The sequence below is a fragment of the Bombus bifarius genome, unplaced genomic scaffold, assembly GCF_011952205.1.
Source record: "Bombus bifarius isolate JDL3187 unplaced genomic scaffold, Bbif_JDL3187 scf7180000008288, whole genome shotgun sequence".
In the NCBI taxonomy this organism is placed as follows: Eukaryota; Metazoa; Arthropoda; class Insecta; order Hymenoptera; family Apidae; genus Bombus; species Bombus bifarius.
In genome coordinates this window covers 643,921-666,020 of record NW_022884571.1, presented here as the reverse complement: position 1 = coordinate 666,020, position 22,100 = coordinate 643,921, and the positions used below count along the sequence as shown (strand labels likewise).

At 32.2% G+C, this 22,100-nt stretch overlaps 7 protein-coding genes across 12 annotated transcripts; 4 read left to right on the top strand and 3 right to left on the bottom strand.

Moving 5' to 3' along the window:
• The first annotated feature begins 18 nt into the window (after positions 1-18).
• LOC117212333 (elongin-C) lies at positions 19-1,703 on the top strand. 2 transcript variants are annotated; one of them, XM_033457080.1, is made up of 5 exons: positions 50-187; positions 627-687; positions 884-952; positions 1,125-1,318; positions 1,386-1,703. In XM_033457080.1, the coding sequence occupies exons 2-5, from the start codon at positions 655-657 to the stop codon at positions 1,525-1,527; spliced, it is 438 nt and encodes a 145-aa protein (XP_033312971.1). In that variant the 5' UTR covers positions 50-187; positions 627-654; the 3' UTR covers positions 1,528-1,703. The 2 variants fall into 2 exon arrangements, with proteins under 2 accessions (XP_033312972.1, XP_033312971.1); XM_033457081.1 differs by lacking the exon at positions 884-952 and having other exon boundaries at positions 19-187.
• Positions 1,704-1,820: 117 nt separating this feature from the next.
• LOC117212332 (biogenesis of lysosome-related organelles complex 1 subunit 2) lies at positions 1,821-3,083 on the bottom strand. Its single transcript, XM_033457078.1, has one exon. The coding sequence runs from the start codon at positions 2,962-2,964 to the stop codon at positions 2,470-2,472; it is 495 nt and encodes a 164-aa protein (XP_033312969.1). The 5' UTR covers positions 2,965-3,083; the 3' UTR covers positions 1,821-2,469.
• Positions 3,084-3,391: 308 nt separating this feature from the next.
• LOC117212366 (UDP-glucose 4-epimerase) lies at positions 3,392-6,984 on the bottom strand. 3 transcript variants are annotated; one of them, XM_033457148.1, is made up of 7 exons: positions 6,872-6,984; positions 5,089-5,235; positions 4,618-4,736; positions 4,258-4,548; positions 4,004-4,184; positions 3,617-3,901; positions 3,392-3,496 (listed from the first exon to the last, which is right to left on the bottom strand). In XM_033457148.1, exons 2-7 carry the CDS (start codon positions 5,216-5,218, stop codon positions 3,444-3,446), a joined length of 1,059 nt encoding a protein of 352 aa, XP_033313039.1. In that variant the 5' UTR covers positions 5,219-5,235; positions 6,872-6,984; the 3' UTR covers positions 3,392-3,443. The 3 variants fall into 3 exon arrangements, with proteins under 3 accessions (XP_033313039.1, XP_033313037.1, XP_033313038.1); XM_033457146.1 differs by having other exon boundaries at positions 5,089-5,257; positions 6,872-6,976; XM_033457147.1 differs by lacking the exon at positions 6,872-6,984 and adding an exon at positions 5,639-6,034.
• A 476-nt stretch (positions 6,985-7,460) lies between these two features.
• LOC117212365 (coiled-coil domain-containing protein 85C) lies at positions 7,461-10,429 on the top strand. Of its 3 annotated transcripts, none has more exons than XM_033457144.1 (5): positions 7,461-8,075; positions 8,148-8,848; positions 9,337-9,709; positions 9,801-10,066; positions 10,149-10,429. In XM_033457144.1, exons 2-5 carry the CDS (start codon positions 8,288-8,290, stop codon positions 10,191-10,193), a joined length of 1,245 nt encoding a protein of 414 aa, XP_033313035.1. In that variant the 5' UTR covers positions 7,461-8,075; positions 8,148-8,287; the 3' UTR covers positions 10,194-10,429. The 3 variants fall into 3 exon arrangements, with proteins under 3 accessions (XP_033313035.1, XP_033313033.1, XP_033313036.1); XM_033457142.1 differs by having other exon boundaries at positions 7,461-8,080; XM_033457145.1 differs by having other exon boundaries at positions 7,461-8,300; positions 8,436-8,848.
• Positions 10,430-11,125: 696 nt separating this feature from the next.
• Positions 11,126-13,229, top strand: LOC117212364 (potassium channel subfamily K member 13-like). Its single transcript, XM_033457141.1, has 5 exons — positions 11,126-11,255; positions 11,414-11,606; positions 12,109-12,183; positions 12,254-12,656; positions 12,725-13,229. Exons 1-5 carry the CDS (start codon positions 11,127-11,129, stop codon positions 13,197-13,199), a joined length of 1,275 nt encoding a protein of 424 aa, XP_033313032.1. The 5' UTR covers position 11,126; the 3' UTR covers positions 13,200-13,229.
• A 166-nt stretch (positions 13,230-13,395) lies between these two features.
• On the bottom strand, positions 13,396-18,906 carry LOC117212362 (PR domain zinc finger protein 10-like). Its single transcript, XM_033457139.1, has 12 exons — positions 18,745-18,906; positions 18,332-18,545; positions 17,855-18,257; positions 17,438-17,770; positions 17,042-17,368; positions 16,755-16,964; positions 16,184-16,687; positions 15,835-16,099; positions 15,612-15,753; positions 15,352-15,540; positions 15,085-15,276; positions 13,396-15,009 (listed from the first exon to the last, which is right to left on the bottom strand). The coding sequence occupies exons 2-12, from the start codon at positions 18,497-18,499 to the stop codon at positions 14,734-14,736; spliced, it is 3,009 nt and encodes a 1,002-aa protein (XP_033313030.1). The 5' UTR covers positions 18,500-18,545; positions 18,745-18,906; the 3' UTR covers positions 13,396-14,733.
• On the top strand, positions 18,525-22,100 carry LOC117212372 (calponin homology domain-containing protein DDB_G0272472-like). Its single transcript, XM_033457158.1, has 6 exons — positions 18,525-18,666; positions 19,351-19,719; positions 19,788-19,986; positions 20,055-20,866; positions 21,020-21,218; positions 21,386-22,100. The coding sequence occupies exons 2-6, from the start codon at positions 19,496-19,498 to the stop codon at positions 22,028-22,030; spliced, it is 2,079 nt and encodes a 692-aa protein (XP_033313049.1). The 5' UTR covers positions 18,525-18,666; positions 19,351-19,495; the 3' UTR covers positions 22,031-22,100.

The following is a 22,100-nucleotide window of genomic DNA, read 5'->3' as shown; positions in this document are numbered from 1 at the left end:
TTTTCTTCGTCCAATCGTAGAATAAATAAAACTGAAGATTGAAGATACAGAAGTAGTTTAGAATCTCTGGTTTCGATTTATCGAGAACTATATATCACCAACGGCCATATTAATTGCCATTGCGTTTATTAAGAAACTTTGTTGTGATCAAAAAGTCTGAATTTGTACAATTTTCTTTTTCATCGAGGTATGTACGATTAATTGTTCTGAAGTGAAATGCGATGATAAATCTTTTCGTCCCGAAAATATAATTGTGAATGTAATGTATGGCCTGAATACTATAACAATGACTTATTTTTTATTTTATATTTGATTCCTTTTTGATGCCAGTTTTTTAATGTACTCTTGATAATATATTCTTTATGTTACTGGTTCATCATATTGAGCTTGAAATGAAATATTATGCTACAATAATCAATTCAATTTTATTCTTTGTATAAACTGATGCAGCAAAAACCTTAATCAATCTAAATAAATATATGTTTTATAGATTATAACAAATTACATTCCGTTGTAAACGAAGATAGATATCAATTTAAAAGAAAATGTTTTGAAGTATATATTCTATTTTTTATGAAAGTATCTAATTAATTATTTGATATTAGCTAATCATTTTCTGTTCTTAGGAAGATAAACATCTTATAAAATACAAACATGTCAAATGATGTGAACACCCAAGTTGATAAGGTATGTTTTATTCAAAATATTATGCATGCCAAATTTTTTCATGACAGTTGGGATATGTGAAGTGTATTTGAAAGAAACGTATGTGCTGTTACAATTGGGCTGCTATCATAACTGCTAGATTAATTCTTCTAATTGGAAAACAGGAAATTTGTGGTAAACAATTTGTTGATTAATGCTAATTTTTCTTTGGATCAAGCCCAATGAGGAAGAAAATATCGATAAAGCAGAGGAAGAAGAAGGCACTTCATCTATTGATCTGCATGCGGTACCTATTTCTGCAAATTAAAATTTTGCTGCTTAATGATCTTTTTGTGTTTTTTATATTCCTTGCCTTTTGTTACTAACAGTAGGGTAGTTGTACGGTAGTTAAAATACTAACTACGTCATATAAATATGAATATACAGCATAATGTGCAAGTAATGGGATAAACTTTTAGCAAGAAAGTGGACTTGTATATGGAGGTTGTGAAGGACCAAATGCAATGTATGTAAAACTTGTCAGCAGTGATGGACATGAATTTATTGTTAAACGTGAACATGCTTTAACTAGTGGAACAATAAAAGCTATGCTAAGTGGCCCTGGACAATTCGCAGAAAATGAAGCTAATGAAGTAAACTTTCGAGAAATTCCGTAAGTATTTTTTAATTCTGCTTTTAATAAAACTTAATTATATTCTTAATTAAACTTCTGTTTACAGATCTCATGTATTGCAAAAAGTTTGCATGTATTTTACTTACAAAGTACGCTATACAAATAGTAGCACAGAAATACCAGAATTCCCTATTGCACCTGAAATTGCATTAGAATTATTGATGGCTGGAAATTTTCTAGATTGTTAAATGTCACAAATAATGTCAATAACAAGTAATTCAGCTCTGAGGCATAACAAAATTGTTGATTATAATTTCGATTTTAAAGAAAATTCAATATTGTAACACATTTTTAGAAGAGACTCGTACTTTATATTTCACAGCATGGTTATTATTTTAGCAATAAATAATTTTAATTGATTAAATGATTTAATTGACATAAACATAAACAACATAAATTTTAAAAATTAACACATTCAATATTAATATTTAAAGTAAAATAGGAATTTCGATTAGTAAATGATATAAATATGCTGCATGTATTACTTGATTATGCTTTCCATATATTTCAGTAATACATTCAATTATTATCTAAACAAAATTTGTATTGGAAAATGATGTGCTGTTGTAATATTAAATATACATCCATGCCTGTCTGATATACAATTATAAGAACAGATTTATATTATCTACAATTCGAGCAAATTTCAATCAGTAGATTGTATGCTAATGGAGATTCTTATTTTTGAAAGCATTATGTATTGATATATTGTAGTTATATTTTTTGTTACATATAAGAATATTTATTTTTTGCTTCTATTTATGTTACAAATTACTTTATATTTATTATTTTTTAGCAACTTCTATAATTGGGTCTTATATTTTTCATATAGAAAATAATACATAGATTCATAGGTAGAATACAATATAATTAGAAATATATTATGTGATATAATGTAAGAAAAAGAACACACAACACATTTTTACAAATCTTCATAAAGAAATGTATGTGTGTGAGACTGTATTCTAGTATAGTTAATTACAAAAATAAAAATTAATGGTTGTTTTTTCTTATTTCTTACTTTTATCATAACAGAAAATATAATCTTAATTCTATTAATATATTTCTTATTTGGACAATAAATAATACAATATTCGAATTTAAATGTTTTAGCTTAATCTATTACAGTTCTACTTGCTTTTTGTATCTTTTTCAATGTCCTTAAATTTTGCTTCTAATCGTTTCGAATATGCTGCCAATTTATATGCAGCTTGTTCTAGTTTAGTTACACTATCATCAATTTCATTGATGTTATCTAAAATTGGTTGCAATTTTTTATATTTCTCGTTTAAAGAATCCAAAGATTGAGCTACACTAGACGATATTGTTTTTAGTTCGGTATATTTCGCAATAGTTTCTTTGTTTAATCGTTCTAGTAAACGATAGTCAGCATGAGTGGAAGTAAGTTCCTCTTGTAAATATTCACCAGTTTTTTGAAACATCGTATTAGCTAAACGACTAAGATTTGGATCATGCGGATCCAATGCTTCGAAGCTACTTGTGCTTGTCGAAAGCGTAGTTCCTCGTTTTGGCGATCCGCATCTTGAGTTGTGATCTGCTGAATTTTCCATAAAAGATTGTTCAATTTGAACGTCTTCTTTTACCGAATCTTTGACGGATGTCATTGTCACAATAAATAATTATTTTTCTAACAAAGAATGGTATGTATATAACCTCTCTTACGCCAAAAAGACGTATAATTCCCCAACGTAAGTCAGTTATAGAGAATTAGCTATTGCATTGCGCTACCTATCATCTTCTAATCAAAACATTACTGTCGGTAATATAGTAATTGCACTTGTCGATTACCAATAAATCGTTTATTTTGATAATGTATGTATTTCAGGAATATTTTAACATTTCAATACATATTATTTTATTAATAGGCGATCATTTTACAATTATGGGAATATATGTATATTCTATGGCACAATAATTTATGTTTATATAAATAATTTTTATACCACATTTACTTTTGACTTTGGTTTAGACTTTGGTAATCAGGCACCACCATGGCTTATGTTTAAAGTAATTGGATATGTAAATGAAATGTTCTACTTAAAATATTTAATATCTTTCATAACAGATATTCCAACAATTATTATTAGCATTTATAACCATCTGGATTATTTTGTTGCCACTTCCACGTATCTAAACCTATAATAATAATAATAGTAATAATAATAATAATAGTACATTAAAGTAATTAATTATAAAATATTTATTAATTACTGCATAAGCAGTTGTTTTTAATGCATTAGTGAAACAATAACTTACACATATCATCTATGTTTTTAGTAGCTTGCCAATTTAGTTCTTTGTTTGCTAAACTAGCATCTGCATAACTAGCAGATATATCTCCAGTTCTGCGTTCAACTATCTTATATGGTATTTTTTGTCCTGATGCTTTTTCAAATGCTCGTATGACTTCTAATACAGAATACCCTTTTCCAGTACCTAAATTAAATACTTTAAATCCAGTAGAGTTACGAATTTTTTGGTAAATCATTGCTTTTACATGACCTACAGCTAAATCTGTAATGTGAATATAATCTCGTACACCTACAAATTAATTATTAATTACCATAAATGGTTTTAACATGTATAAAATAGTTACCTATGCGAAATAAATATTATATAAATATTTTGTACTTTACTACGTACCTGTTCCATCATGAGTATCATAGTCATTGCCGTAAACATATAAAAATTCCCTTTTGCCTACAGATACTTGAGCAATGTATGGCATTAAATTATTTGGCACTCCATTAGGATCTTCTCCAATTTGTCCAGAAGAATGAGCTCCAACTGGATTAAAATATCTTAAAGATATAACAGACCATTCCTGAAAACTTTTAATAATGAATATATAATTGTATTTTAATTGAAAAAACCAAAGACGTAGACAAATTTGACACCTTATCTGAAGTACACAAATCTTTCAAAACTTCTTCAACCATATATTTTGTTTTTCCATAAGGATTGGTACAATCACCAGTTTTCATATTCTCAACTAATGGTAACTTTTCAGGGATACCATAAACTGTAGCACTACTTGAATAAATAAAACGCTTTACATTGAAGTCTCTCATAACGCTTAATAAGTTTAGTGTCCCACAAACATTTGTCTTATAATATTCTAATGGCTTTTCGCAAGATTCACCCACTGCTTTTAATGCAGCAAAATGTATGACAGAATGAAACTCATGCTAAAATAAAATTATTTTAATTATTCACTTTTATGATCCATTTATATTTGATAATATTGATAATCATACCTTCTTAAATACATCCTTTAATTCATTCCAATTGGTTACATCACATTGAATAAATGTAACTGTTTTATTTGTTAATTTTTCAACTCTTAGTAGACATTCTGGTTTTATATTATCATTACCTATGTACAAAAATCGCAAATATGTATTATATACCATTATATTAAATCATCTTTATTAAAATCTAGTTAAAAAAAACAGAAATGTACATTACTAATATTAATTATATAGTTATAAATATACAAAAAATATTATACATCCTATACTTGTTATTATCATTACATCTTATACTATGTTATATGTACATTATCATTAACTCCTTCAAATACTATTAATAAATTATATTACTCAATTAATAATTTGACAAATCATTATTTCCATATTAACTAATACTATAAAACATTACTTATTGTTTCATAGCAATAGTTTATAAGAAATAATCATTATTCTTTAACTTGATTCATTATTTCTCACCTTTATAAGCATTACTAAAGTTGTCTATAACCACCACCTCAAAATTTGCTTGCAATAGTTCCAATACTGTGTGAGAACCAATGTACCCAGCACCCCCTGTTACCAATACATTCCAGGATTTGTTTGCCATAGTGTCACTCTGCTTTTCTGTTATTTTTAATGCATTATTCTACAATTATAGTGCTCCTAATATATTAGAATAAATCTATCATTCACACATATAGAACCAAATATATGTTAATGGGATTAGATATAAAACAACAATATTGATTCACTAACTAGTCATTTTTAAACAGTTTATCATTAATTCATCTTCAATTTATTCATAATCAAGATGTGACATTAGATACGAAAATCTATATCTATTCCATATCATATATTAAATCTGTTTCCAGCTTACACAATTTATCTGAAATATTTATCCAAAAATACGGTATATACAAATATATACAATTCATATAAGCAAAAAAGAACTTTAGCGTGATATTTTATATGCGCAAAAATTACATATTTCTATGTAATTTATACCATAAAAAAAATAGCGTCATACCTTACTTCGTGACACGTAAGCAATTAACCTCACTTCCCAATCTCAGAGTGTCTAAGTTTAAAGTAATATAAGCACGGTAAGGAAATGTTTTGTTTGCTAAAGCTGGCTAAAGTTATGTAATAGTAGATCATTGTGAACCTTTGTTAGTGTTTATAAGGTATTAAATATTAGTTCATATTTAACATTCCTAACATCGACCAGGAACCAACAGATTTAATTCTGAGATGCGTCAATTTCTTTGGTAAATTGTTATTTAATATATACTACAATTTTAATATTCAGTTCTGTCATACGCACAAAGTGTTGACATTTTACGGTATCTACAATGCCTTTATCACTGATTCAATAATCAGAGTTATAACGTGTATTATAAGTATTTTGTTTAGGAACAGCAGAAGTCAGCAAAGATCTTATAATGAATTCAACGAAAAGAATAAATAATACATAATTATAATCTATTTTAGGAAAATTTCACTGTAAAATATGTAAAACCTATTACTGCGTTGCGAGTATTGTATAATTCTTAGTTCAATAATCCAAAGATCACTATTTAGAAGAAGGATAATTACGCGAAAAATAATTTCCTCAATCTGACTCTATCATCATCCCATATACTGTTTGTTTATTTTATAAACAAAATGTACATAATTGTAAATGTATAGACACGATTAAATTTTAAATAAAGAAATTAATTGATAGTTTCACCAGGTTTTTCCATGTTTGTTCAAAATCTAAACTGAAAAGTCTGATTCCTGAGATGAATTACTTTCAATTGTTTTCCTGAAACTAATCGAAAATAATCGAAAAATGAATTTTTTTCGATTCAATTAATTTATGCAAACACATCAAGAACTACTCGTTAGCACACATGGACATACATAAGAAAACATACTACTGACCATCCGTAGACGCTCACGGACATGCACATAGTTTACGAAAAAGCATCCCCCATAACAGCGAGGACTTTACGAATTTGTGAGCACACGAAGTGGAATTTATTGTTAATATATTGTTAAAATATATATTCGATAATATGTATCTTGCTGACAGTGTAATTTATGTTCTATGACGAATACAAAAAGACTGTAGCTAGCATCAGAATGGCTTCTTGTTTATTATGTCTTTAATTATAATTTGTTTAATATTAACATATATGTATATGTATACAGGCAATTGTATACGTTAAATTATCATAGAATTTGAGTAAGTAATCGAAAATTATCTTTTACTTACATTCTTCTTATAATGGAAGAATCTCATTTTAAAATGAAGGGATGAATCAAGGCTTTGAGAAATCTCTGCACCGAACAGATCCTCATACATTTTAAGATGCTGTTCTAAGTACTTCCCACGAGTAAAACGTGCTGTTAACTCCCCCCTTCAAGAAAGAAGTTGGTCCAATCAGCGATTGCCTCCACGTTCCCGCGCCTAAACCTTAAAGCCTTGGCGTCGTCCGCAATCATTTCTTAAATCGCAGGTCTGCGATCGTAGCCATATTGTTGGTACGCGATTTTCGCTCAAGATTATTAACATTGATCTCTGGTATCGGTAAACAAGATAAAGTGCCGCTATTTAATAAGATTGTGTGGTTTAACTCAAATACACTTCCGCAAACTGGCATTTATGAAAAATAATTGAATAGAGATATGAGTAGCGTAACATTGGGCGATTGAATTATTATATTCTTTTCCGGATATTAGAAACCATCGAGTATATGTAAAAGAAGGAAAGAAAGAGAGAGAGGTAGTTGCAACAACACGTAGCAACCTAAATCAATTAACAATCCAGAGAGATGTGTAAGAAAGTTTATTTCTGTCGTTGTACAGTGCCACAGTTCTGTGGCCACGGACGACAAGGTTTCACTGGAATGCCCCACTCGATGTTACGGCACTGCGCCTTGTGAAATGCGGCGGCCCCGCAGCGAGAAAAACGGGGGCCCGGCTGAGCGCATTAGCTCTCGGGAGTGCAATATCGCTAGTATGCTCAGGATTTCGTAACGAAAATAAGTGTCCATGCGGCCAATATTTATCCTAGTCTTTCGCAAAACTATGCTTCCGTGCTTTAATCCGATTGTTAACAGCTGGAACGTGAGTATACCACGCGATCGTTCGGAGTTACAGCGTAAACCGAGGACGTCGACTCTTTAATACCGAGACGAAGCCAAGGTTGTCCGCGAACACGAATACGGGATTCGTTCGATGTGTTCAGATAATTTAACTCTAAAGATCTTGTCAGGATTGTTCGAATTCTCGTAATTACAATTTCATTAAAAGTGGTAGAGTATGTTGCACTGAACGATATACAAGACACCGCGGAGGACAAGGCGTGTAAAATATTGGATAAAAGGGACGTTTAGAGAAATTTATAAGGTGACAGTGATACGAAGAGAAATCTTAGCAAGAGAAAGAAAAGGAAAAGGGGAGAAGTTTGATAGACGGTAAGGTAAGACTCGCGGAGGTAAGACACATATCGCGTGGGCCACCTCTTAAGTAGTATATCCGATCTGAAGAGAGAGCAGGAGAGCAAGAGAAAGAGAGACCGTACGGCGACCCAGATTTTAGCGGGTCGAACGAGGCAGGTCGACACGAAGAAGTCACGGTGGACTTTCTGAAATGGGACACAGCGCAGCCTGGAGCTAAATTAGCCGCGATGTCCAATAAGAGTAAGTCCCAGCCGCAGCAGCAGCAGCATCCTTCGCACGTGATCAAGTCGACAGTGGAGCAAGTGCCACCGCGATATCAGCCACCACCGCAGCCAACCAGCGGTATCCTCAAGAATCATCCTCATTTTGGTACAGGCCCTTCTGTGCCAACCTCGGTGTCTACCACTGGTCAAGGTCCCGTCGCGACCTTGAATCATCATCAACCCGTCCAATCACGACCTGTGCCGCAACAGAAGGATGTGCAGAGTAAATATTCACCGAGGATAGAGCATCGACATCATCCTCAAGGCGGAAACACTTTGACTGCATCCGTCCCTAAAACACAGCCTCATACCTACCTTCAGGCCAAGGTCGGCCAAGGTCAGTACCTGCCACCTAACGGTCAATATCCCACGGTAAACACTGCACAGACACCGCCGCTTAGACAAAGGATCACCGACGACGAGTTTCTAAGGCTCGGTCCTGTGGAGATGCTCAAATTTGTTCGGAAGACCGAGAGCGATATCGCAAGGCTCGCCGCCGAGCAGAATCGACAGATACAAAGCTTGGTGAGTTTCACTAGTTTCTCACCTGTTTTTTAATCAAATAGATTTAATCTTACGTAGTATAATAAGCGAAAGTTTGTACGTCATACAGAGGAAGAATAAACGAGAGGAAGAGTAAAAGTAATAATTGTAACCTTCTTTTCTACTAACATCACGATATCTCTGTTTTATTATTTCGTTTCGCGAAAAAGATACGATCACCGATTTTAAGCACATCACACGGAAGTTCTTGAGGTTCTTTTAGGTCACACACGGGTCGGGTCCACCATCGTAATTTGAACCAGTCACGCACATATGATTCCAGCCGCAAACAATCTCCACTATGATCGAATTCTTCTTCGTTAAAAAATTATCACTCAAGAATAAATGCATATTTTAGAAACTTCGAATTGTTCATAAAATTTATTTTTACCCTATACCTAATTCGGTAGGATTTCAATTTATGACAAAAATGCGTGCGAATATCGGTGACTCACGCATTCCTATTTCAGCTTAGCGAGCTTCGGGCACTGAAAGAAGCAAACCAAAGATTAAGCGATGATAATCAAGAGCTGCGAGATCTTTGTTGCTTTCTGGACGATGATCGACAGAAGGGTCGAAAGTTAGCGAGGGAATGGCAAAGATTCGGAAGATATACGGCGAGTGTTATGCGTCAGGAAGTATCCGCTTATCAGAATAAATTGCGTCAATTGGACAACAAACAGCAAGAGTTAATCAAAGATAATTTAGAGCTAAAGGAACTTTGCCTTTATTTGGATGAAGAGAGAGGAGGTGGTCAAAGAGATGATGGAGATGGTTCAAGTTCAAGTACGAATGCCGAAGAAACCGCGCCCCCGAGACCAAGGCATGCATCTACGTTTAATGGTACAGTTATCACGTTTGTTACGTTGATTCTTAACAGAAGATATACTTTTATGCGAATAATTTTGATCAGTTTTTCAAATTTGTATTGCAGACCAAACTATGCAGTACGTAAGGAGTTTAGAACAACGGGTAAAGCAGCTTGAAGAAGATAAGAGTCTTTTACAAGCAAGAGCGCAGGGTTGGGAAGTACCACCTGGTGAAACCTGGGAAAGTCAAAACAGCCCAGGCGAAAATCCTCACATAGGAGGTCGACCAGAAGCAGTGGTACGAGCTCTTCAGGTTCTCGAAGTTAGAGAACAACTAGAACGAGAAGGCGGTCACGACGGGGAAAAGGCCTTGGTTAGAGAAATGTGCAATGTAAGTTGGTATTTGGACATAAGGTTCCATTTCGGGAGAAACTAAAAATTAACTGTGTTATATTAATGTGTGTTCTACGTAGGTTGTTTGGCGGAAATTGGAAGAAGGTCCACAAACGAGGCATTGATAATCGTACTGTAAGCGCGATTAATTAAACTATAGTGTAGCCGTTGCGAAATCTGTTAAGTCAGATATCGTATTTAATAGTATTATAGTGTTTAATGCGAATGTTATGAATTTTACGTATGTACCTACAACTATTTCGATGTAAGGATCAATGTGCCTAGTTTACAGTATTTATATGAACATTGTAGAGTCGTTAGGTTGCCAACATAAATTAACAAACTTTATTTTTATTATAAATTTACAATGATTTATTTTTTCCTATCCCAAAAATCCCATCCTTTAAAAACTAGTAAACGGCTGGTCTGTAACACATAGTGTTATTAAAAAAAATGGATAACACGACATAAATGTTGCGTATTTAAGGTCGCAGTTCAAAGAATTACGGAGACCACGAAATAATCATGTACAAAGTTTACGCTACATCCTTATGCGCAAGAAACCCATTTGTAGAGTGACTTGGTTTCTATCTTTAGTCAAAGAATCTTCCTTTCATAGGATTTTTTCACTAGCGATATATGCTACTGCCTTATATTTTCCGCAACATAGTTTTATAAATCATGTAGCCCTGCAATTTTACAATGCAAAATTACGTAACATACAATATTGTACATCTTTCAAATAATACGACCAAACTTTTGCAACATGTCATCCGAATAAAATTTTGATATGCCAAATGCTAACACTATGTTAAAGCAAATACAGGTAATTAAAAAAATAAATACAAAGAAGTAATCGAATTAAAAATATACCTTGAAGAATCATAAAATTCTGAGTCGCGATAGATTTTAAATGATGTATCTTGATAATGTTCGTTGACAATGCATCTGCGGATTTTCGTAGATGTTCGTCGCTGAGTTTGCGCCAACCCAGATGAAAGGCAAAAGTGGGGATTGCAACCAGTCTCTTGTATCTGGAGAGATGAGAATTGTCGGTGATGTGTCTCCCCGGTGGCCTCGGAGAGGACAACGCAAGATTCATCCTTCATTTCGCCGCTCTGACACTGTACATGTTAGCTGGCGCTGCAATCTTTCAACAACTAGAAGCTGATCTTGAAGTGCAACAGGTATGAAACCATTTTTTACCTTTTGGTTGTTCTTTTTTATCTACATTTTAAATTGCCTTTTTAGTCTAGATTGCTGTGTTCTATTACTATTTTTCAATTTAAATAAATATCGAAGTAAAAGTTAATACTTGTATGTTAAACTTCTGCTCACTATATAGACTGCAGAATTTTGGCGCGTTTATCATAGTTTTCGAAAGTATCATTTGCAAGGTAGTCCAATTGCTCTCCAAAGACTAGATGAGTTATTATACGCATATGGAAACGCTTCATTCTCCGGTGTCATCAACAAGAGCCGACGATGGGATTTTCTTGGCAGCTTTCACTTCGTGGGTACCATAGTTTCTACAATTGGTAAGAAATATATCATGACCTATTTGGAACTCTAAACATTTCATCTTATAGTGTAACTGAACCGTAATAATAGGTCAGTGGAACGCCGGGCACATATGCTGGTCTTTATCTCAGTTATACTTTTCTTCCATTTGTATTCTTTTTCGAAAGACTGTAGACACGAGTGTATCAGTAATTACGAAATAATTTACCATATTCGCCCTATATATTTTGTTTGCACGTTTGATCATTTTCCGATTATTCACTTAAAAGTCAATTTATTGACGACTGTATTATCGCGTCATAACTTGGTCATAAAAGCATTGAATAAAGGGGTAAGGGTCGTCGTCCGCAGCACACATAAGAATGTGCCGGTGAATTCCAGAATGTTAATATCTTGCGACCTAGTCTTGCAGTTATCCTCTCCAGTATTGTGTAATCGGTACTTTGTATTACGTTTGTATATGTTCATTTCAGTTTCGAAATAAATTGTGGATGTTATTATTATTAATTTGTTTTTCAGGATATGGAAATACCACACCGCAAACGAGAGCGGGTAAGGTAGTTGCTGTTCTGTATGGCTTTCTTGGTTGTTCCGGTAATACAATAGTTTAACCATTAAAGATAAACGTTTAATCATTTTTCTCATTATCTTTTTTATAACACAGGTGGAATTTTATTCTTCAACTTGTTTCTTGAAAGGATCATCACTTTCCTTGCTTGGATTTTGAGAGTGATACATATCCATCGTTTAAAAAGGCATATTCGGAAAAATTCATCAATATCTCGACGTTCGTTCGGATCGTCCAAAAATGAAAAATCTTTACCAGACATACTTGAAGATGATGACGATCATTTAGATGTCGATGAATGGAAACCAAGCGTATATTGGGTTATGCTATTTTTATTATTAGTGTGTTGTATGATAGCTTGCTGCGCTGCGGCGGTTTACGTTCAGTTCGAACATTGGGAATACTTCGACGCTCTCTACTTTTGTTTCGTTAGTTTTGCAACTATTGGTTTCGGAGACTTCGTTAGTACACAAAACTCGTATTATCCTTACATTCATTGGTACGTCCCACGAAATCTTCAATAATAATATACACTGCAGTATTGATACATAATTTCTTCGTACACAGGTATCGTTTCATTAACTTTATATTTTTGCTGATCGGTTGCTGTTGCACATACTCCCTATTGAACGTGACATCGATTATAATAAAACAAGGATTAAATTGCATCATACAAAAAATACAATGCAGAAATCAGGAAATGGCCGCATCACATTTGCCAAAGAGGAAATATTCCTTGTCTACGATTTATTTTTCAAAAAGAAGAGGAACGAGGATAGCAGCAAGAGATTCGTTTAAATCAGATTACTTGGAAACTCCAAGAAGAATGTCTGGAGAACTGATTTCTATGCAAGATTTTTTCTCAGCGAACAAGGTTTCTTTGGCGGTAATGCAAAAAGAATTGTATGAAATGGCTCAATCACAAAAAGGGGCTAGTGTGGGTACGATCGCATCTAATGCCGTTGTTCTTAAGTCCGATGCAGTTGGCCCTCTGGCCATCGTTACCGAGAAGTTTAAAAACAAAATGTCAAGAAAGAAGTAAAACGATTTCAAACTATGAAAAGAAATAAATTTATTGGGTATTTTTTTTGCTAACTGTTAATATGAACTCACTTGATGTCTCACAGTATTAACTAGTAATACAATAGTTTTAAATAAAGAGAAAAATATAGGATATTCTTGTAGCATGTCGAGTAAAGAATTATAGGATCCGATTTTGCGGTACAATAAATCGTACATAGATCAGTCATCGGGTAACTTTATTTAAGTCACGTTACAATACAGTTCTCCATGTACTCAACAACATTAACAAACATGCATTCTTTTGTCTTTGTTTTTCCATAATATTTATCATATTATGCACATATAATGCATGTAAAACAAATTTTTAATTCTCTTGCCAATTTATGATATATGAAATTACATTTAGAAAATTATGGTTTGGAATGCTAATAGTATTTCACTGTTATAATTTGATAAACTAGCAAAGTGCATATGGATAATTTGCAACGCTATCAATTTTACATGCATCATAAAATCACAAAGACAAAAGTTTTCTTGTCTAGGTAACTATTAATACCTTCAATTTCAATCAGATATTTCAATTCGATGAGTATGATGGATGCAAAAATTGTCACACTAAACTTCCTTAGTGAAACTAGTAATTCTGAAAGGTTCGCGCGAAAAAGAAATCCGATTAATCGAAAATCTAGACTGGAAACACAGATATCTTTTTCTAAACGAGAATCGGTAGTAATTATGACAGAATGTTATAAATTACGAGAAAGAGTAAAAGTGATCGGGCGATTCTTTACAGACTACAACATTTTGTGTAATCTACAGACAATTGTTTTATCATCAAAGTCAGATGTAACATGTAGACACTACGATCAGGTCTATAAAAAAAAATCACATAGTATAGACGAGATTACACTGATCTAAGATTCATCGAATTTTCCAAATTTCAGCTGCGTTTAAATTTCACTTTAAACTTGAAGCTCAAATTCGATCACTCTAACATCCATAATTGAATCACATCGAATTGAAGCTTTTTCGAAATTTTAAAAGAAACTACTAGAGTTAATGTCAGTGATGTACCGACAATAAGAGGACTCGTTCTACCTGTTTGTGCTCTGTACTCATAATACCTTGAGCAAAGACCTCAATAACTAACATGTTTCCCATTGTGTTTAAGTCTTAAGTCTCCATGTTTGTGTTTCCCATTGTGTGTTAACATTTAAATCTTCCTCCATGTTTTCGCCCTGGAGCTCAAAGTATTCGTAAAATAGTGCGTGCTCCGTTTCAACAAATTTATTCAAAATTACGACCGAATTACGGTCACGACATCATTGTCAACCATACAATCAACAAAATAGCGTTCAGTGTTTCGCACCAACGCTAGCCAAGCTGTGCTCCAAATACTTTCCAGCGGAGAATCAATTAATCCTCCTGGGCATCAATGCCCTTATTTGGCAACAGCAGCAAAAAACACAGTGTTTCTTTACTGTGCACAAACTCATGAGATTCATATCTCATTAAATTGACAAAACCTCTCATTGAGGTTGCCACAGATCTTTTCAGCGTATGTCACGCATACGAACAAATTGTTGCCCAACTATCTCTAATCCATTGCCTATTAGATCAACATCATCAGATATTTTGATTATTCTTGGTTTAAAAAAATCTGAATTTGTTTCACACGTCTGAATATAATCGGACAATACAAAGTGATCTTCAATAAGTACTGGGGGCTGATTTTGATTCTGTGGCTGTCGATTACGTGAACGCGGTACTTGATCAGCCGGTTCCATTAAATTTGGGTGTTTCTTTCGTTGATGTTGTAAAAGTTTTGCCTTATAAAAATAAATAAATTTCTTAAAAAGATTTTTAATTTGTTATAAGTAAAACTACAGATTTTTACAACTTACTTTACTAGCATATTGTTTATGACACCATTGACAACTCTGTGGTGTAGTAGTAATGCTACCGACAGTTTGACTAAATGTTGGATTCGGTAAATCGGAGCAATCCGACTCCTTTTGTCGGTTGCTCGGCGGTAAAGCAGCTCCTGGATGATTTTTCATGATATGTGCTTTACGTTTACTGCTGCTTTTATAGACCTGTAAAGCAAAGAAATATAAAAATCATATGAAATAAATAGCTCAATTTATTTTGTCAATGAATAAAGTGCATACCTTATCGCAATATTGACAATAATAATCTCTCGTTTGGCGTAAAATTGGTAAGTTTAACTCTGGTACAGATTCTGGCGCAACATCTGGATGTCTTTTTGCCAAATGATTTACAAGCATTCCTCTTCGTTTAAAACCCACCAAACATTGGTGACATTTATAAATGAAACGATTGTAATCATTAGGGTTTACCTGGTAACAATATAAATTATACTAGTAAATATCGTTCTTATTAGATAATTCTTAGAGTAAGTAAAAAATACCTTTGGAACAAATTTTTTAGTTTGTGTAACTTGCGACATTTGTTCTTCAGTGGCTGTCTGTGAATTATGTAATTTAGTCATATGTTCTTTTAATTTGTCTTTTCTCTTAAATTGTTTACCACAATTTGCACAGTGAAATTCTCTACAAAAAGAAAAAGAAATTCCATGTTATAATACACATTACCTGATTTTGTGTATCTTGTAAGTATAAATCTTACTATACCTATGATCGGAATGTTTTAGCAGATGCATCTGTAATTTATCTACTGTAGCAAATCGTTTTGCACAAATTTGACATTTGTGTTTTCTTTCACAATGATGTGCTCTAATATGTTTACGAATAACCGAATATTTGATAAATATTCTTTGACAGTAAGGACAGCTAAATGTGCCATCTTCATTTTTATGAGTTTCAATATGATCTTTTAATGTTATGCTTTGATTAAATAGTTGTCTGCACATTGGACACTCAAATACTTGTTTATTTTCTGAATAACAAAAAAAGAACGATATAAGCAACTTGAGAAACTCTTTCCCAAATAAAATTAAAATTATTTAATACAGTAATTCACCTCTATGTGTTTTCAAGTGACAAGAGAGTGCCGAATTATTCATGAATCTTTTGAAGCAAATATTACATGGCAGTGGTTTTTGGTCTTCAGCACCATGCACTAAGCAGTGCTGCTGTAAACGTACTTTTGTCGCAAAACGTTTATAGCACATCGAACATTTATATGTAGACAAAGAAGTCAATATTTTTGCTTTTTGCAAAGATAATCTCCCATGTTGTGAAATGTGATTGATCAATTCTTTTTGTTTTTGAAATTGCAGTCCACATTGCGGACAAACTGTAGATTGAATTTTAGTTTTTATTTTATCAGAACCATGAACAAGAGAGTGTAAGTTAAGCAAAAGTGATTTTCGAAAAATTAAACCACAAACAGAACATTTCCATTCCTTAGAATTATTTTGTCTTGAATTTTCTTTCTCTTTCAAATTTCTTCCGCGAAATACTTTCATACGCCGGGAATTATTATCATCTAGCCGTGACCAACTAGATATTTGATTTTTGTGCTCTGTAATCGAGAATTGCATAAATATAAATATAAACATAAACTGAAATATTTTATAAACCTTATATACCTTTATCATCCTTCGTTTCCTGTGTAGATTTGAGTGGTATTAAATTTCTACGTATTGCATAGTCAGTACTAGGACCAGCTTTTAATTCTTCCTTCGGTAAAATACTTCTTGTAGTCAAAAATACTATTCCATCACGTTGTTGACAAATTACCAAATTTTGATCTTTATATGTTAATGCAGGTCTAACAAAGCGCATCCAATTTGAAGCATCTGCATTGATAATAAAATATTTTAAATTAGATATTTTTATCTTATTAAATATTATTTCTTAAATTATTAATACCTACTTTCATTTGAAACATCTACTTTTAAAAATTCTTTATTTTCAGTTTCATAGAGCAATGGCAATTCATCTCTAAATGGTGTACCATCATAAGGATATAAGACACCTTCTATAGGTCCAAATTGAGTACGTTTTTGTATATAACGTTTTGCAAACACACCATAATCTGATCCACCTGATATAATTTCAGAATTGGATAATTTGTTTATAGAAAGGTATGATCCTGGCAGTGTTGCTATAGCACGAGATGGTACTGGTTGATCTGCTATTGTACATACATTATGTGAAGTGCAATTATCACCGGTACACACATCATCACATTCATCGCAACCTATAAAAAATATAAACTTAGTTTATCAGCAGATTACTAATTAAATGAAGGAACAATAAAATTATATACATAAACTTTTTTTATCATTTATACGACGTTTCGAACGTCTCATATTCTTTTTTTCACAATCTTTTTTTTCTTCAGTAGGTATTAAAATTTCATTAATTTCCCGTTCATTAGATGCAGCTGAAGAATCTGCATTATTTTCTTTATTTGAATTTTCTGCATTTGATGAAAGATGTGTAGAATCATCTATATCAAGGTTTTGTGTTTTAAATGAATTTATAACATTCATTTGGTCATCTTGCATAACAAGAAAATCTCTACTTAATGTAAAATCTGTACTTGGCATTCCTGTTAGCATTAATGGAGCTGTTGCTGATTCTAGCCCGGAATTCGTTTCTATAAATATGTTTTATGCATATAATACATCATAATGTTAAAAAAATCATACTTTTTTTAGGAACAATATTTTATAAAATTTACCTTGCATAAGAATCAACTCACTGCCAACACTAGACACTAGTTGTTCCTCATTTTCATTAGCAACATAGTCAGTAGAACTATCTGACTGCTGTACACTTTGTGTATCAATTGGATGCGTTAATTGAGAAACATAATTAACATTTGTTCTTTCATTTGATTCAGTTGAGGATATTAAAGGAGAAGAAGAATCTTGTAATACAACAACAGAATTATGAAACGGAGATGGTGGAAGTTGCACAGGAGTAGGTGAATATCTAGCAGCTGAACTCATATTGGGGTCAAGAGGACTAACACGATGTTCAAAATCTGAAAGTGGAGACGATGGTCTAGGAGAGAAGGAAACTTGTTCATATGTTGGAAATAAACGGGAATATTCCCGTGATGGATCTTCCACATATTCCACCTAATAACAAAATAATTTCAGATATCACACATGATAAATCATCTATGAAAGCATACTTTTGTAAATTTACTTACAGTTAAAAATAACAGTTTATTATTATTCATCTTTTTTTGTTGTTCGCACATTGGTGAAGAGAAAGAATGATCTGTAGACCAATTTACTAAATTGTTAGACACTTTATCGATATTATTTATCTCAAAGGAATTAGTAGGGGCCCCCTCAGGAGGGCCCCTTGGATCCATTTTATTTCTCCTTGTGTATCAAAAATGTTACAACATCTGTAACCTGCTAAAAATATGCTTTGAATCTACAAGAAGCTCTATTGTTAAAGGATTAAAAAAATTAAACACATTCGTTCTCTCTAATCATATAATGATTACATTTGTAGGATTTTGGGATCACTGGAAAGGTATGATAATGTCTGCGATAGAGAAAAAGTAAGGATATAATGCTTGAGCTTTTGGATTTTGTAAAACAGAAGACTTACCATCTTTAATGTATAAGTTTTCGAAGTCGATGCACTTTTTGCCTTGTGAATTGTGATGCACCTGCTGCAGTTCGCTGGTTCGTCAACAATCGACATTATCATTTTCATAATGCTGATTGAGAACCACTGAAATGGCGGGAAATTTTCGAATTGACAGATAAAATTAACAATGCATAACTTTAAAAATAATATATTTAAAATAATGGTTTCAATAATTCCAAAATAATTTTATTTGATGTTTAGAGCTTAAATAGGAATTAACATCAAAACTTAAATTGCCCATTATATAATATGTCCATCTATTTTATTAGAACTATTTTATTAGAACTTTTTAAATAAATATAATTTATAAAACATAAATAATTAACTTATTTGTATTCATTATGTTGTGTTATACTGATATATTAAAGTACACTTTGTAAAAGTAATGCTAACATTGATTGATTCTCCACTGATCTATTAATAACATACATTTAACTAAAAATGATTTTATACATTGAAAGATTTCCAACAATATAGAAAATAACCATATAAGGATATTACATAAATCTTTTTTTAGCAATGTAAGGTGAAGTCGTTTCATCGTCCAACAACGTTTATTTCTAGCCCTTACTTTATGAATGGGGATGTAGACTACACGCGCATGTATAGGAGATACTTTCATAACTCCCTTAACAACGAAACAACAACGTAACAAAAGCCTAGAATGACTTTTTAGAACTGTTTGCCGCAAACATCGCTTATTTTACTTATGTATGATATAGTTAACATGGTACATATGAACGAAGTGACGAATCTAATTGATCGGATGATGAAAGTGAGCATTTTTCATCCATCAGAAAAACTTCGAATGTTGAAAGATGAAGAAAAAACGTTTCTCGATCCAAATTTAATAATGAATGCGAGACACCGCATACTGCGAGAGGACTTGTCTGCTTCATCCGTGAATGACTCCGTTTTGGCGGAAACTAGAAAGTATAATGTAGTTAAAAATAATGAAGATAAAAAATTATGAAAATTTGTTTCAAAATATTACTTCGCAGATTATTAATGCAAGAAGAAACGAAACAATTATATATGAAGAAACAAAAACGATTTTTTGAAAGAGAACTGAAAAAATTTGAGATGGAAATAAGTAAATCTCGACCTAAATTCTCGAAACCCTACACATGTACGAAGAGAAATTTTATATCGTCGGACGATGAAGATTTTTGGAGGACAACTAGGAAATTAAGGAATAAGGTCAGTATGAATTTCAAGTAATCGTAAAGTAATTATATTTTGTCAGAAGTATAACAAATTCTTCATAGATAACAGTAGAAGAGCAAAAAAATCAAATCAATAGCAATCGTAATGAAAATATATACATAGATCCTATTTGTAAAAATAGTACAATAATGGAAAGCGACGATATTTTGTTAAAACTCGAAAATGAAGAAAGTCAGAAGGAAGCGGATTGCGAAGTGCAATGTATTGGAAGCATAAAAGTAACGATTACAGATAAAACTAATTCTGAAATAGAAACGCAACGTTTATATCTTCTAAGGAAATACTTCGATATTTTAAAACAAAATGCTATAGAAAAGCAACGTTTCCGTGACATTAAAGTGAAAATTCAGCAGAATATAGTATTAAAAATAATGAGAAAGTACTTCTATATTTGGAAAGCCTGTGCAAAAGATGCAACAAATTGCATTCAGAAGCAAACAGAAGAAAAAGAAGTTTCCGAAGAACAAAAGATCGAAATGTTCATAAATACAATCATAAAGCATCAGAAAGAAGTAATAAAAAAGAATCAAAAACCAAGAATTGGAAATGAAAACTTAATGGTGAAAGAATCCAACAATGCAAATATGAAGAAGAAAAGTACTTATAGTAAACGTATAATTGTCGAGCCACCAGCACAATGCCGATTAAATGCTCAGAAACAGATAATAGAAAAGCAAAAAGCTAAATTAGCCGAACAGAGCAAGATAATCGAAGAATTAAAACTGAAACAGATGCAAGAGGCGATATTGATAGCAAATAGGGAGACAATGGACATAGCAAAAAAAACCCTCACTAATTGTGGGCAAAGTACGAGAAGAACATTGATTCAGTTAATGCAACAAAATGGTTACAGGTAATACTAAATTTTTGGTAACTTTCTATATATATAATCTATATATAATTTATATATATAATTAATATATTAATCATAAATAATATGTATTATTATTATCATATATATATATATAAAGAGATTTATAATAAATTATATACATCTTCTTAAAAGAGACGAAATTTTAACGGTAACTCGACACCCACCGGAACCACCAAAATTTTTATTGAAAATGGAAGCGCGAGCAGAGGCTAGACGGAAAAGAGTAAAATTGGCTGAAGAGATACGAAGACAAAAACTCGAAGAACAAAAACGAAAAGAAGAAGCCGCTAGAATGGAGGAGGAACAGAAAAAGAGAAGATTACAACAGGAGGTCAGATTATACAAGAGATCAAAGTATATTAATGTCATATTAAGTGTCATAAACACTAATTTCACCTCGCAGTCTTTGTTATCTTTTTAAAAATACAACTATTTATATCGATATAGGTTTCTTTAAATATAGATAGCATGATGAATTTTTTGTTCATTCATTGATAGGCTTTGGCAGAGGCAAGAAGATTACGAAAAGAGCAAGAACAAAATCGACGGCGGGAAATAGAAAAATTGCAAAGATTAAACAGTATAGCGGATGAATTCTATCGAAAGTATCTTCTACGACATTACATAGTGAAACCATTCGTAATGCTTATCAAAGAATTACGGATTAATACCAAAAAAGCAGAGGATTATTATAGGACAAAATTAACAAAGAAAATTTTCGCGATATGGAAAAAGGAAGTAGAAATACAATACGAAACAAAAACTGAAATTGTCGAATCATCTTATCGCACAACTTTAATGTCAAGGATATTTAAAGAATGGAAACAGGAAGCGAAAGAATTAAACTTGAAATATCAAGTTGCAGTAGATTTCTATGATATGAAACTTCTAGATAAATACTTTAACTTGTGGCGAGTAACAACACTTGAACTTAAAGCAAAATCTGAAGAGAAAACAAAGTTAGTTATCAAAATTTATGAAAATAAGTTAAAAGTCAAGTATTTCGGCATATGGAAGAGATATCTCGTGATTGCTATAGATATTGAAAAAAGTGAAAAAAGGAAAAATAAATTACGACAGTTGGTGCAAGAAGTAATTCCTGATTTTGATCCTATACAGAGAAATGTAGCATTGGAGGATTAAAGTTCATCTATGACATTAAAATTAGAGCATAAAAATTACATCATAGTCATATACCCAGGTTTATATAACA